The sequence below is a fragment of the Amyelois transitella genome, chromosome 11 (assembly GCF_032362555.1).
Source record: "Amyelois transitella isolate CPQ chromosome 11, ilAmyTran1.1, whole genome shotgun sequence".
NCBI classification, from domain to species: domain Eukaryota; kingdom Metazoa; phylum Arthropoda; class Insecta; order Lepidoptera; family Pyralidae; genus Amyelois; species Amyelois transitella.
Window position 1 is genome coordinate 5762567 of NC_083514.1, and position 16215 is coordinate 5778781.

The 16215-nt window shown below is 35.9% G+C and overlaps 3 protein-coding genes across 4 annotated transcripts; 2 read left to right on the forward strand and 1 right to left on the reverse strand.

The window, feature by feature from the left end:
- Positions 1 to 2778: 2778 nt before the first annotated feature.
- On the forward strand, positions 2779 to 9142 carry LOC106134916 (uncharacterized). 2 transcript variants are annotated; one of them, XM_060946533.1, is made up of 6 exons: positions 2779 to 2856; positions 4833 to 5190; positions 5371 to 6597; positions 7129 to 7944; positions 8025 to 8317; positions 8533 to 9142. In XM_060946533.1, the coding sequence occupies exons 2-6, from the start codon at positions 4834 to 4836 to the stop codon at positions 9140 to 9142; spliced, it is 3303 nt and encodes a 1100-aa protein (XP_060802516.1). In that variant the 5' UTR covers positions 2779 to 2856; position 4833. The 2 variants fall into 2 exon arrangements, with proteins under 2 accessions (XP_060802516.1, XP_013190512.2); XM_013335058.2 differs by lacking the exon at positions 7129 to 7944.
- Positions 9143 to 9885: 743 nt separating this feature from the next.
- On the forward strand, positions 9886 to 12295 carry LOC106134995 (IQ domain-containing protein K). Its single transcript, XM_013335155.2, has 5 exons — positions 9886 to 10135; positions 10222 to 10361; positions 11184 to 11278; positions 11455 to 11584; positions 11882 to 12295. The coding sequence occupies exons 1-5, from the start codon at positions 9886 to 9888 to the stop codon at positions 11972 to 11974; spliced, it is 708 nt and encodes a 235-aa protein (XP_013190609.1). The 3' UTR covers positions 11975 to 12295.
- Positions 12296 to 12802: 507 nt separating this feature from the next.
- On the reverse strand, positions 12803 to 15366 carry LOC106134981 (uncharacterized). The gene is made up of 3 exons (XM_013335134.2): positions 14883 to 15366; positions 13932 to 14180; positions 12803 to 13021 (listed from the first exon to the last, which is right to left on the reverse strand). Exons 1-3 carry the CDS (start codon positions 15078 to 15080, stop codon positions 12869 to 12871), a joined length of 600 nt encoding a protein of 199 aa, XP_013190588.1. The 5' UTR covers positions 15081 to 15366; the 3' UTR covers positions 12803 to 12868.
- Between the last annotated feature and the right edge of the window lie 849 nt (positions 15367 to 16215).

Here is a 16215-nt window from a genome sequence, read left to right on the forward strand (position 1 = left end):
TCGCGGCGGCCTTGAAAGGCGGGCGGCGGGCCCGAGTCCGCAGGCCAATCACGTAAAATTCAGACATTTGTTTATGTCTACCGCCGAGCATTAAAACCGCAACTTATGTAGGTCAACGCATCCAAAGTATGACGTAAGGCTGTCCTGTAATATGTTGTCTTTTTATTTTGTCAGCATTAAAATCAAATGCCGTGTGGTTCCCGGCACCAATACAAAAAAAATAGGACCACTCCATCTCTTTCCCATGGATGTCGTAAAAGGCGACTAAGAGATAGGCTTACAAACTTGGGATTCTTTTTTAGGTGATGGGCTAGCAACCTGTCACTATTTGAATCTCAATTCTATCCTTAAGCCAAATAGCTGAACGTGGCCATTCCGTCTTTTCAAGACTGTTGGCTCTGTCTACCCCGCAAGGGATATAAATGTGGCCATTCAGTCTTTACAAGACTGTTGGCTCTGTCTACCCCGCAAGGGATATAGACGTGACCATATGTATGTATGTATGTTAAAATCCACTAAACCCAGCTGAATTTTGAAATTTTTATTTAAATCATAATGTATGAATTTTAAGCAAAACTGAAATTATAGGCGTGCCTTGTGGTACCCGGCACTTTAGAAAGGCGACTAAAGGAATACGCACATTCATCTGGTGCTGCTTTTAGCATGCTCAAATATGGGTTAGGTTTCCCTGCAAAGGTTGCGGTTTTAGAGCAACGCGTTGATGTCTTTTATATGAAAAGTAACTATTTTTTATTATATCTAGCATGTTATGATAAAACTATATAGAGTTTTCCGTGAGTATGCAAAGAAATTGTAAATGCTTTTTCAGCTTTTGAATAATTTTTATTTACATGAAAATAGAGCCAACAATCTCGAAATGAATGGAGGCCACGTACATCTTAGTGATCGAATACGCAATTGTCAACACAGTGACAGGTTATATTAGTATTGTTTTATATTACTATCCCGCCGTGTGGTTACTGGTACCTTACCTATAATAACTCCGTCTTTTTTCATGGATGTCGTAAAAGGCGACTAAGGGATAGGCTTATAATCTTGGGATTCTTCCTTTAGGCGATGGGCTAGCAACCTGTCTCTACTTGTCACTATTTGAATCTCAATCCTATCATTAAGCCTAACAGCTGAACGTAGTCTAATAGTCTTTCAAGACTGCAGGCTCTGTCTGCCACGCAAGGGATATAGACGTAATAATATAAATGAATGATTCTACATAATTAGCCTATCATACATACATAAAACATCTAACTAATCTGTTCAGTTTTTATATCCTGCAGATGTTTTGAACTTTGACAAGACATTAGGGTATTTTCTATTGCGCTTACTATAAGTGTATCTAAACAATAGAAAGAAAGAAAAGACATTTACAAACATACGTATGAATACTAACTGGTGCCCTTACGATGAGGGACAACACTGTGAGGAGACCAACACCTTCAGACAACTGAATGTGGAACCATGATCGATCCAATACGAGGTAGATTCCCCCGTGCAAAGGTTAAAGAGATCAGATGGGAGTCACTTCGTGTAAAAACGTGACTCACCCAATCCAGGGTCCATGGTCGAAGGCGTACCCCGGGCTCCTTTCCAGAGTGGTAAGGATACAACCGTGACTAAAAGAAGAGAAAGGGTGAGAAGATAATAAATATTTCAGAGTTTGAAAATAGACACGCTGGTGGTAAATATCTTCCAATTATAATAATAAGTTTATAAGTCTGTCCTTGTACAATATGTCGAAACACATGAAACATATAATTAGCTCCATTTTTATTGTATTAAGTAATACACAGATCCTTAAATTCTCTATGATGTTACAGAGAAAGCGTCGATTCGTCCCGAAATGGAAACACGTGTCCGAACATCGCCGTATTAGATAATTATGTGTTACGATTGGTAATCTAGCTTTTAATTTATTGGGAGAACCTTAGTATTGATCACATTTTTTTAGTAGTTAACTTTAGCGTATTTAAAGATACTGTGTAGTAATAACTGAACGTCGAACGTCCTATCAGGCTTTTCAAGAATGTTGGCTCTGTCTACCCCGCAAGGGATATAGACGTGATTAAATTTATGCATGTGTGATTCTCGGCACTTAAGAATAGGACTACTTCCCACGGATGTCTTAAAAGGCGACTAAAGGATGGCTAATAAACTAAGGATTCTTCTTGTAGGCGATGGGCTAGCAAAGTATCACTATTTTATAATCTCAATTCCATTATTAATCCATAAGGCTGACGGCGGGATATAGACGTGATTATATGATTATATTATTGTATGTATTGACTCACACAGAAGAATGTTAAAATAATTCTAAATATCATTTTTTATTTCAGTAATAAAATTGTACGTATTTTTAAAGCACAACATTTTAATTTAATTTATATTGTCGCAAATGATTGTGATGATACTATTAAAATAGCTTTGAGGTAGTAGTGATTCTACCATCAAGATCCGCAAATGCGACCTCGTTTTTTCCTCGTTGCCTAACGCGTACTCAGAACACATTTTATGAATGAAATCAACCCGAGGGTTGATCAATGGATTTACGATAACGTCATCACCCCGTACCAAGCGACCTGTCTTTCAAATCGATATCGTTTTTAACAAAACAACTCTGGTAATTTTTGTTCTGTGTTATTCGTAATAGGAGTTTATGGGTAAGAGTCTGCGTCAAAGGTCTTACAAAATCTTTGTGCGTGCATCTTTGCGCTGGTCGAAGTATAAAGCGTAGTGGTGGTGGATTCGACAGGCATTCGGACGCAAACAGTGCGCCGGTGAAGTGGTGAAAGCATCTTAGTTCAATAACTTTAGTGATAAACAAGGATTACTAGCAAAAAAGTAAGTTTACAGTTATTTGTTTTGTAAAATATAAACAAAATGAGACACCAAACGAAACAGCTTTTACGGATATAACGTATTACCAAAAAGTAATCATTATAAAGTAAATATAAAAATTAATTAAATTCTAAAGTGTTTCTAATAAAGATTTTTTTATTGTATTACTTAATTAAATTCTCAATTTTTGGTATAATTTTCACCTATTCACTGAAACAAAATATTTATATATTTAAAATTATTGAGTCAAATTTCACTATTGAATGCACAAAACATTTTTAACACGCAAGTTTCTTATTTTGGACGCACGCATCTTCCCATAGCAAAAACATCACGCTTAGCTCGTCTTCTTTAGCATTATATATCTTACATCTTAATATATTATATATCCTTAAGCCATTACTTTTCACTTTCACCCTCCGACCAGTAGTCGACGCTCTCTGGCGCACTAACAGGTAATAGGACAATTGCATAAAGCGTTATACAACAAAGGTTGATGCAACAAACTACTTCTAGGTAATTTTAATCAGTAGTGGCTTTTCTCAGCGTTTTTTTCAATTAGAATTATTACTATTTTTTATTTGATTCAGGTGTTGTAAACATTATTCAATTATTAAAACTTTATGTTTGTTTTTATCACTTTCAAAAAGTTCTTAAATAAATTACTTTTAACTTCATGATAGTAAAAAAAAACAAAAATGCAACTAGATAGGTATTCTTTGTAAATAGCGAACACTTAGTGGCAACTTTGTAAAACTTTCCACCGCGCGGCTATGAGAGGCGAATAAACAGTTCACACATTCAAACTTTTCATTTCTCATACTTTCTGCCTTATTATTTCGATGCACACCGTCGCACCGAATGGAATCTTTATTTCGATCTTAACACTCATACAATAGGAGAAATTTGCATATTAACGGAATCGTAATAAGCTTAGCTCGTGTTGTAACAGTTGCATGAAGTAAACAAGATCGAGTTATATAATAAAGTTTAAACTATGACGCATCGCGACGGGTTCCGCTTACCAATGTTCGTGCCGGTTTTGGATGACACTGACACCAAAACCACTTTCTTTCATAACAACAATAGGTGACACAAATAGTCATTGCTCACATTATCTTTGATGATAATAAACCATGATTAATTACGTACATTTTGGCGGGAGCTTTGCAGAAGATGATATGTTTTTTACAAACTTAATTTACTTCAATAAGATACAATTTAAACATTTTTTTAAGAAAAAGTGTAAAATTAAAGGTAAAATTGATTTGATGGAAATTTACCTATAGAGTTTAACAACTGAAACGAAAAAAAATCAAAACAAGAAGCCCTAAGTATTTTATAACATTATATTCAAGGCTTCACTTACGTAAGATTTTTCAGATTTTACTCCTGGGAGGCAAGTTCTGCTTTTGCGACAAAGTTCAAATGAAAGCATTCACGAGTTATAAAAGATACGTTATATAAAATATTTTTATTTCTCTTAAATTATAAGTAATAAAAGACACTTCTGTCTTGCACTGACAGTCTTTCCGAGACTGTAGGCTCAGTCGTACCCGTCCGTCGTAAGGGATAAAGGCATGATATATGTATGTAGTAAAATTTTGACATGATATGCATATATAAGTTCGTAAGAAGAGTATATCACGAGCCCACGCCACTGCCTCCAAAGACGCAGAGCGCTGACGTTATGGAGAATTATGTAACGATTGTCAGTCCGCGAAAGTAAAAGTGATTCTCCGCCTACCTCGGTTTCGAAACGATGACATGCTTTGCTAAAATAAGGACTTAATAACATCTTATTTATATTGACAAACAACACATAATATAGTCTTCCGGTTAATAAAAATAATAGTATGACTTACACAGGGGGTGTTAGTAATAATGTTGTTTAAGTAAAGTAAACCGACCGAAGTACTTCTACCAAACGAAATGCCGAATAGTTTCAGCAATTGAATAATAATTTTTCTTCATTCCAGAATGCGGTGGTTCACAATAAGTTTTATATTGCTGCCATTTATATTAGCCAATGCTACAGCGGAGTGGTCATGGGGAGACAAATCAAAAGATCAAGTTGAAACTGCAAGGGAACAAAAATCGACTGAATTATTAGAGGGAGAAGAAAATCAACCCCAAGCAGAAGACAAGAACTACGAATCAAACAGTACTGTGCTTGATGACATTGTGGATGAACTGGTCAGCAACAAGCAAGGCAGGAGTTTAGGAGGTTTCGACGTCTACAGCGATCCCTCAATTAAGGAAGCCTTGGACGGCGGCGACGATCCTGAAGCCAGAAACCTAATCAAGGAACGCCTTTGCACATTAGGACTCATTGAAGTAAGTATTTATATTTAAATACAGATTTTTAATTATTAATATTAATATACACGAACTCACTTTAGATTTTATTTTTATAAATGATCTTTCATCTGCAGTTACTTTAAAATAAACGATAATTACGATGATTTATTCCTTTAGTACTAAATTTATCATTTAGACATTTCTTAACTATTTCAGTGCGAAGAAGATACACAGGAAAAGCGCACTTATCTATCACCGGATGAAGTTATTTATGCACAACCCGTTGATATTAAACCGGTTGGAAAACCCATCGCTTCAATCCCAGTACGTGGACCACCTAGAGCTTATGGACCTCCCAAGCCCATGCCATACCCTTCACGGCCACAGAAAACCCCACCTAAGAGAATCGGCTATGGTGGCAATTACAGACCAGGTTTCTCTGAAAAGTATGGCAGCAACTTCCAGTTCCAACAAGGCAGTAATTCATATAATGGATATGATTCAAACTATGTGACCAAACCTCCCTCGTATGCTAATGAGTCTCCATATACTTTTGACAACTCTAAACCAAGCTACAACAAAGGCCCGCTTTCACAATCATCCACAAAAACTGAAACAGTTGTCCAACAACACGTTCATCATCACTACGTACATGGAGAAGGAGATAAGGAACCAAAAGTTATAATCAAGCCTGTTGCTATTCCGGTAGGATCCGTTGGTCATTTAGGGTCAGGGCTAGGATCTAGTGGAAGCTATGCGTCCCAATCACTTGGCCAACAATCGACTGATATTATAACTGCAGGTGGTGGCGATTTCAGTGGTATTAGCTCTGGTAGTTTCAGTACAGGTGGATTTAAACCAATGACTGGTGGCTATATAGAAAATAAACCAGTTTACGAAACTGACACTATTTATGGATCACAATATGGACATGAAGGCTTTAACAAAGGTTCCAGTAACATCCACCAGCAATCATTACCAAAACCTTATCCAAGCAACGCATTTGAGGATCAGAAATATGGTAATTCATTGGGTGGTTATGCTGCACAAAACTCTGAATTTTACAAAAAAGAACTTAATGTTGGATCCGCAAATAACTTATACAATCAAGGACCCCATACGTTTGGTCAAAATAATTTATACCAAGAAAATTATCATGATGCCAAGGCGCAACGGTTTGATTGCGTTTGTGTCAATTACGATCAATGTCCCAGCCAGGAAATAATTGGCCGCAGAGATGATCTGTATTTACCTATTGATCCCCGTAACAAAGGCAGCGACATTACAGCACTTACTGATGAGCAACTAGATAATTTGACAAAATCAAATTCCACAGAAGTAAAATCTGATGCTAAAAATAATACAGAAACGGAAACCAAGAAAATAAGCAAGCGTGAAGCTAAGGATGAGAACGTTGCTGAAGCCACAAAAGAAATTGAACCGGTAGGTCAAATTATGCTTACTAATTTGTTAATACTAATATCAATAATATTATATATTCTCATGATTCAACAAATAACAGTAACCAAGCCGGTCTTTACTAAATGCTTTACTTATATGTTTGCGCTGATTCATCAGTTTTAGCACTTAAAACTGCATTTGCCTAAGCATTTGTTTTTTCTTGCGAACGGGTAGACAGGTTGACTTTCGCACCACATATGCCCCCAAGATTTGCGGAAGGTTAAGACCGGCCTGCGGTAATTGATATTACATCTTTGCAGATAATTATGTATAATTCATCAAACATGTTCACATAATCCTCAATCCCTAAATTCCTTTCAAAAAATATCATATAAACTGGGGTAACAGTTTGTTGCATTCGGGCAGGGTGATATTTAGGTATATTTCATAAAATGTGGATAAATCGTGTCCGATGTAACAGCTTGCAAAAGAATCACTAAACATAGGGCACTGACATTGACCTAACACTAAACAAAAAAGTTACATTTACTACATAAATAAATATTACTACAGCGCCTCATTGGATTGGCCGGCTACGGCGGCAATGGCGGCAATAGCAACAAACAAGTGCAGCCTACGTTTGGTGTGTCTTTTGGGTTGCCCCAGCCATCCCACAATGGCTATCCAATAAATCCCTTCAATTCTAATCCCCTCTACAACCCTTACGGACCTGCTCTTAACAGCGGTGGTCTGAATTTAGGATTGATTTCCGTTAATCCCCTCCTATCAGTTCAAGTTACAAAAAATGATTATGGAGATAAAGTAATTAAACCATTCGTTAATTTGCACGTAACGCCAAATGAACATGTTGTGAACAAAATAGGTCACTTGTTCCATAAGAAAAAGCTATATTTATTAAATAAACATGAACACTACCATCATTACAAACCTCACTACTATCACCATCACACACCGATAGCACCCCCTCATGTAGCACCGCCGCCACATTATCCTATACACCATGGGCCACCGATTTATTCGCCGCATTATTCGCATTATGGACCTCCGGGTCAACCTTTTAAAGTTGCTCATGCACCTGTCCACAATGATGACTATTATGACGACGATGATCAAGTCGGCCATTATGACGACAATGTAGATTACAATAGTTATGCAGGTTCCTATCATGGCCCTGGCTTTGAAAGGTCAGCAAACATCACAGCAACTGATAGGCAGGCTAATTACGCAAATCGATATAGTTATTCCCGATCCTTAACCCTTCCTCAAAATGATCCTGGGGCAAACCGGGGAGGCAAAGCCATACGATTCCCAGAAAAAAGAAAGAAGAGAGACATTAGTGTAGAAAAATCTATAGAAATTACTCAAGAGGTAATCCTTATCTAGTTACGTGAGATTTTTTATTTATTGTTAGTAGTAATTAAATCTTAAAAAATTGTATTTTATTTCAGCGGCAAGGTTACTTTGGCCAACCTTCTGTCCAGCAATGTAGGCCCAACCAGGTCTGCTGTCGCAGACCTTTGAGACCACAGGCCGGGAACCGTGGACAATGTGGTATAAGGCACTCTCAGGGTATCAATGGAAGAATCAAGACTCCATCATACGTCGATGGCGAGAGCGAATTCGGAGAATATCCCTGGCAAGCAGCTATTCTTAAGAAGGATCCTAAAGAATCAGTTTATGTTTGTGGGGGAACGCTAATTGATGGTCTCCATATCATGACGGCTGCCCACTGTATCAAATCGTAAGTGCCCCGAAGTTTTAGGAATTGAAGTAATTTTCATGTTGGGTTTAACTAACTTTATTTAGAAAAAGTATTCCTACTACGATGTTGTAGGCTTTTTAGGAAAACTATGGCGTATTTTTTTTTAATACATCAACCGGTAAATATGTGATATATCCCATTGCAGCTACATTGATAACGTTTTTATCTTAAACAATATAAATGTTCTTTTACAGATACAAAGGAATTGAATTGAGAGTTCGTCTTGGAGAGTGGGATGTAAATAGAGATGTCGAGTTTTACCCATACATCGAGAGAGACGTAATATCTGTACATGTCCACCCGCTTTACTACGCTGGAACTTTAGATAATGACCTAGCCATATTAAAGTTAGATCATCCTGTTGAATGGACTAAATATCCGCATATCAGCCCAGCTTGCCTGCCTGACAAATACACCGATTATGCTGGACAAAGATGTTGGACTACCGGTTGGGGCAAGGACGCGTTCGGCGACTACGGCAAATATCAAAACACGCTGAAAGAAGTCGACGTCCCGATTCTATCTCACGGTCAATGTCAACAGCAATTAAGGCAGACGAGATTGGGTTATAATTATGAGCTGAATCAGGGTTTCCTTTGCGCTGGTGGTGAGGAAGGGAAGGACGCGTGCAAGGGAGACGGTGGCGGTCCCTTGGTGTGCGAGAGAGGTGGCACCTGGCAGTTAGTTGGTGTGGTGTCGTGGGGAATCGGTTGTGGGCAGGTTGGAGTACCCGGCGTCTACGTGAAGGTGGCTCACTATCTAGACTGGATCTCGCAAATCACTGGAAAGTTTGCTCCTTACTAAGGAATTGATATTTCTTCGAAATAATTATATCACCAATCTGGACTGAATGTAATTGAAACTGAATGCTTATATTTATTTCTAGATGTAGATATAGATATATTTATTATTTTAATTTATTGTAACTAAACTTTGGATGGTAATATCCAGAGAGACCGAGTAATTGCATATGCAGATTTATTTTATAAAATAAAAAATCGAAATTGAAACTTTCCGTTTTAATTTTTCTAAAACCATAAAAATTCAATTAGACAATACTTAGGTATTTAATTTTCTGAATGTAAATATGTATTCCTTCGTCGCATAAGGCAAATTTCCTAATTTTATATCCATGTCTAGCTAGACTTTGCGTCTAAGTCTACACTTTTAATCAAGATTTTCTTAGAAAAATCTATAAAAAAATCATGTTGAGGAGATACAGTTACCACATACTCACACACATACCTACATGAAGAAAATTCTATTCAGTATAACTTTCTTTAATTAAGATTTTATATGAACAAAGTAAGTAGGTACTTTTATGAACCTATAAACAAAACCTTTTTAACACTTCTCGTAACCTCATTAAAAAATCAGCAGATACTTTCGCAGTGGTGACGTTAGCGACACAAACTTCAAAAATCTGATTTAAACACCACTCGAAGCTACTTACAAGTTAGAAGAAAAAATAAGACCAAAAAATACACGATATTTAGATTGATAAAACAAATAGACGTTCACCAATAGCATAATAAGGAGAAATAAATATGGCTGGTAAAGCAACCGATCGCAAGAGAAAGGAAGCGAAATCTATAACAAACGAAACAGCAGACACCCTTGCAGCATTCCAGCTGCCTGATAGCCTGTCATGTTCCGAGGTGGAGTTTCCCGTGTTGATGATGAAAACTACTAGGGCTAGTTGGAAAGACATTTTGAAGGAGAACGAACAGAGGATGCAAGAAATAAAGGAATATTCTGATAGTAAGAAAGAACCGATTGTTAAGGCGCCGTTTCTTAGTAAGTTTTTGCATATTTGATGTGGGCGATATTTGTCTAGTTTAATTTCAATAATGTATTGGTGAGTGTGTATACTTTCTCCTTAGGAACAGAATGTGATTTTATAAAAAACGAAGTATTTGTTCATCTCTTGCCTGCCTTAACGGAGACTCTGAATAAAGCTAAGATCTGGGAGGCCCTGGTTAGACAGAAATGCTTTTTCAACGGCATTGATCATATCAGCCAGGTAGATACGCTTCAGTATAAATACGAGTAGATACTCACCGCTAAAGTTATAGTTGATTGAAAGATACTTCATTGGATAAATCCACCGTTACCATTATTTGTCTCTGGCAAGGAATATACTTCTAAAGGGAAATATTTCTAGTTTGAATCACTACCCAAACACAGTCATACAAATATTACATACATACATACATATGGTCACGTCTATATCCCTTGCGGGGTAGACAGAGCCAACAGTCTTGAAAAGACTGAATGGCCACGTTCAGTTATTTGGCTTAATGATAGAATTGAGATTCAAATTGTGACAGGTTGCTAGCCCATCGCCTAAAAAAATCCCAAGTTTGTAAGCCTATCCCTTAGTCGCCTTTTACGACATCCATGAGACAGAGATAGAGTGGTCCTATTCTTTTTTGTATTGGTGCCGGGAACCACACGGCACTACATACAAATATTCCATAAGAAATACAGTTAGTCAGCCATTACGTTAAGTAATAGATAAGACGTCTTATTGACTTTCCTTATCTATTTTGTTTTGCTCGTTATCCAAAGTGATAAAAAGAAAGAGAAGATAGGACATAGACCTTGCCAGAGACCAGTCCATTATTCCAAAACAAAATGGCCAATCTTGAAATCTACGAATAGGTCATTTCGCCGCCAGCAATTATAATTAAATCCAAGTAAATCGACGTAACGCCGCTTGATTAAATATACGACTTGTTAAGTGTTTTTAGATTGGTTTTTCACTCAAGATGTTGTAAGTTTAGCATTATAATGAAATAAAAAAAATACTTAGTTTTCATTTTGCAGTTATTTGTTCTTTCAGGTTTTGTGGAACAACAATCCACGCTATCCAGATCGAAAACACAACAATTGGCATTTGTTTAATATGCCTTGGGTCAGAGAACAGCTTAAAAAGAAGTGAGTAGGAACTTTAACTTTTTTGATAAAAGTTTAACAAGTTTAGTTATTCAGACATTAAGAAATTACGGATTATTAGATTTCAAATTACCTACTAGCTGTTTATAATCCGAAAACCGCGCATTGAAAAACGAGAAGAGCTTTTTTTTAGATTATGTGATCTTTTAACGTTGCAGGCCCCGGCCATACTACCCGAAATCTTGGCTATGGCCTGAAGAGTACGCAGCTACTGTAATTCAGAAAACTGTTCGCCAATACTTCGTACAACGAGATGAAGAAGTACAAGAAATGCGTGAATTCTGGAAGGTGAGACTTTGTATTTACTTCAGACTTTTCTATATATCAATAAGGTCCGGGTGTCGGACAATGACCAACCAGGATTATTAACAAACGTTAATTGACGCAGCTGAACGTGGCCAAGTCTTTGCCAGACTGTTGGCTCTGTCTAACATACAGTAATAGTAAATAGAATTTCCTTTCTCTTCCTTTAACCTTCGAAGTAAATAATGCCATATGTCAAACAGGTCAAATATAAACTTTTCCATAATATGCTTCCCTTCTCCTATCTCGTACTTATTTCTTTTTACGATTTCTTTTTCACAGAAATTGTTGATGGAACGTGAATTATGTCCTGAAATGGAATTCAATCCATTCCTTGCGAAAAAGTTTGCGTCAACTTCAAACATGCGTAAATGAGATTATTGAGAACAGGTGCTTGTTCATATTAATATGCCAAGATACCGAAAGATACAATGAGGTATTTAGCAGAAATAGGACAAAACCGTTCTGTTCGTTGACAATAGTACCATGGTACAATTCTATGATTGAACTATTGATTATAATTTTTACGACTAGTACTATTTACAATGGATCTCGAAATAATAAAAAACAATCTAGTGTAATATAGACATATCTTTTTTTCTCTCTCTGTCTCCTCTCTTTCTCTCTCACTTTTTCATACAGAATACAAAGTTTTCATACAGATATACTTTCAACCTGTGCTTTCAACTATACCTAGTGATTATTTAGGGATAGTAGACTTGAAAGTTGCAATATTACGTAGCAACTGGTCTTTTAAGTTCGACTGTACATCATAAATATAAATATATACGGGACAAATCACACAGATTGAGTTAGCCTCGAAGTAAGTTCGAGACTTGTGTTACGAGATACTAACTCAACGATACTATATTTTTATAATAAATACTTATATAGATAAACATCCAAGACCCAGGCCAATCAGAAACAGTTCTTTTCTCATCATGCCCTGACCGGGATTCGAACCCAGGACCTCTGGTGTCACAGACAAGCGTACTACCGCTGCGCCACAGAGGCCGTCATTAAACAAATACTTCGTAAAAACATATTGTAGTCATGAATCTCACTCTTTAATACTTACCTTTAATACCTTACCCTTTCATAAAACATCATCATTATCTGAACTTAATGCATATTTGCTTTGACATAGGTGTTTTGCTACAGGTGTCCTTCTACAGTTTCACAGGAGTTCAAATCAACATGATGTTCATTATTTCTATTTATTTCTAAATTCTATTAAATTAAATAAACTTTAACAATTACTGTCTCATTTTATAATTTAACTCCTTCATACAAAGACGGGCTGGCTGGATTCCCTAAGCGCATTGTGATTTCCACAGTGGGTTTCTCTCCTGGGTTGGCGATCCTATGAACTCTATTGGGGCTGTGGTTGTAGCGCAGTGGCATCACAAACTCTTTCAAAGGCTGGAATATACAAAATTTTTATTTCAATCATAATCCATAACCTTCCTTTATAAATTACACTACATATTATAACTATCCTGTTCTCTCCCTCTGTATGTATGCGCTTATTTTGGAAAGTTTTAGATGAGACCCTCCAAAGAAGGTTTTATATCTGTAAATGATAGCCATTCCAAGCCAGGGTGTGACGCTAGTATTAATACAATAGTAACTGACTGATGTCTGTACTTGAAAGATACATACATACATACATATGATCACGTCTATATCCCTAGCGGGGTAGACAGAGCCATCAGTCTTGAAAAGACTTACTTGAAAGATATTGCCAAAAAGTCTATCTTAGGGATCTATTTAAGACCAACAGAAGCCAAAAATGTGGTTTTAGTAGTAACTACTGTGTATTTGTATGTTCATACTTGCATCATGCGAAAACGATTGCTCTGATTTCAATGCTGTTGCCTCATGTGTAGGCTTGCTAGGCTTGTATGATCCAACTTAAAAACTGGGATATATAAATTTCTCACCCTCCCCTCTAAAGAGGTGTTACAGGGTATCAGCTTTTTTGAGCAAGTATGTAAGTTTTTGATTGGGAAGAATCTTGAAAGATTTTGATGAAAATTTATAGAATTATGAGAACATAAAGGCAATATATACAGATAAGCAGAGCCAATAGTCCCTAAAAGATTGAAAGGCCACACTCAACTAGATCGTAGACCGAAACAGTCTTAGCAAGTTTCCATTATTAGGTTGTTTACATGAAACAGGAGTATTTTAATCACAAACATACCTACATATAATCATGTGTATACACTGATCACATACATCTTATGTTCTTTCTTACTTTTTAGACAACCTTAGTATTAGTGTAAGTGACCAATATAAACGTAACACATTGAACAAACATACTACATACCTCTAGCCCTTTCTTTTCATAATCTTTAGCAATAAACTTTTTCATTAATGGTGGCATTTCTACAGTTCTAGGAAGAACTACATCTGGAAAATAATGTTTTTTGTCCAATTTAGCAAATAATTTTGCTTCCTCATTTTTTGGAATCAACTTGTAATCAGGTTTGTAAGATGTGCGATAAATTTCAGTCAAATTTGGTAATTTGTGTCCTCGGAAAGTCTTTTCAACCCAAACTCTAACTCTTCGTCGTTCCTGGAATTGAGAAAAATTTACTTAGGTTATTTTAACATTGAATTCAAAATTATTTTACAACTCCAAATAAAACAAAGCTTTTTTGAGGTTTGATGAAAAGATTGTTTTAATTCTACACATGCAAAGGCACTTCACTGTTTTTAAGCTATGACACAAAGAATGGCATGGCAGGCAATATAACATCATACTCTATAAATAATTTATATGTAAATTTTGTAAAAAAATATACTTAATTTTTACTGAATATTTTTTTATGTAGGTAGGTAACCCTTTTTAAGGTATTATGCTATAACTATACTTCAAGGGAGTTTTCAAAAAAACTAGGTCTTCAATTTCAAACTGTACCTACCAACATTTTGATTACAAAACATTGGCAAATTTTTTTGGACTTCCTTGTCAGAATGAGCTTCTAAACGGGTCATCTATAAAATTCTATTAATTAGATTTTTGAGACACTGATTTGGCATTGAAAGAACAGTAAAAACTGAAGGTTGGCTACAATGTGAGGACTAACAATACAAAAATCATGTATTGCTGAGCAAAATAAGACATAAGTAAGGGCTACATGTATCCAGAACATCATGGTTAAGTCTGGTCAATGTGTTAACCAGAATACAACAACATCACTCTGATTAGATAAAAATTAAGGTTATGTATAACATACTGGGTATATGACAAAAACATATCGTATAAAGTACTAACCTCGTCTGGGCAAGTTTCCACTTTTACTATTTTCATAAAACTGGGCTCAGGATATCGCTCAAATACAGACCGAACAATAATTCTGCCGACACCCAAGTTCTTCAAGCTACCAACGATTTCCCACAATGTTTTGCCTTTAAAATCTGTAGTTCTTCCGACATATTTAATAACCTTTGTAGTGGCACTAGCAGAAGACATAGTTATGAAACTATGTTATTACTATAGTTGAATAAATTAAACTGTTCTGAGCCAGGAGGTTGAACTTTCATGAAAAGCAACACCTTTGCTACTTTGCAACAAACAAATAGGAATGTGAAAAAATAATTGATTATGGAAATAATCGATTAATTTTTTAAAAGTAAAAACCGATTTTAATACGTGATTTTTTAAAAATTTATGATCGATTTTTTATAATTTTATAATCATTCAATAAATGCACTCCGACATTACGTTTGGTCTACTGGCTTGGAGCCCGGAACGGGAACTGCCTAAAAATACTATCATAGCACCATAATATTATATAAACGCCATCTGTGCATTCTTTCTGTGCTTTTAAAACAGTTTAGATAATTCATTTAATCAAACATTCACTAGATGGAGTTAGTCGATGAACTGTATTCTACCGACATTCAGTTGATATGTAATTAATTTTTCAAACTTGATTGTTTTAAAACTTTAATTTGTGTTGATTATATAAGAAGTTACTGTTTCTGTTGTTTATTTTTAATGAATAAATCTATCGATATAGTGTATATGGCGTTTATTTTGACATTAATTGAAAAATTTGGAAAAAATTATATAAAAAGGATTATTTTCCTAAGAAAAATCGATTATGTATTAATCGATTTTTCATACTTAAAAATAGACCGATTAGATAAAAATCGATTTTTTATCAGCAATGTCACATCCCTACAACAAACAACCTCTGCAACAAACCAACAATCAACCAACCCAGCCACAGATATTAATAAATAAGAGTCGTAGATAGAGAAAACCTATGGCAAGCGTGCCAAAGTTAAGACTCACATCGCAAATTAAATACTTATACTAGACAAGGTATGGTACCTACCTACATTACAGCTACAGTCAAAGCTTAGCCTGTCAATGAGGGCGCTAGCTTTGCGTTTTATATCTCTGAAGAACTATCCTATGGAAGTGCCCTATGCATGTACTTTGCCTGCTTACCTAAATAAACAAACCCGGATACATGGCGGACTAGAGATGTTCACTTGTTAATTTAGTCGATAATATTACATCGATGGATGAGTGAGTTAAGATTGCTTATATCCGATCACAGTTGTAACTATAAAGTTTAATACGTCTGTGATTTGGT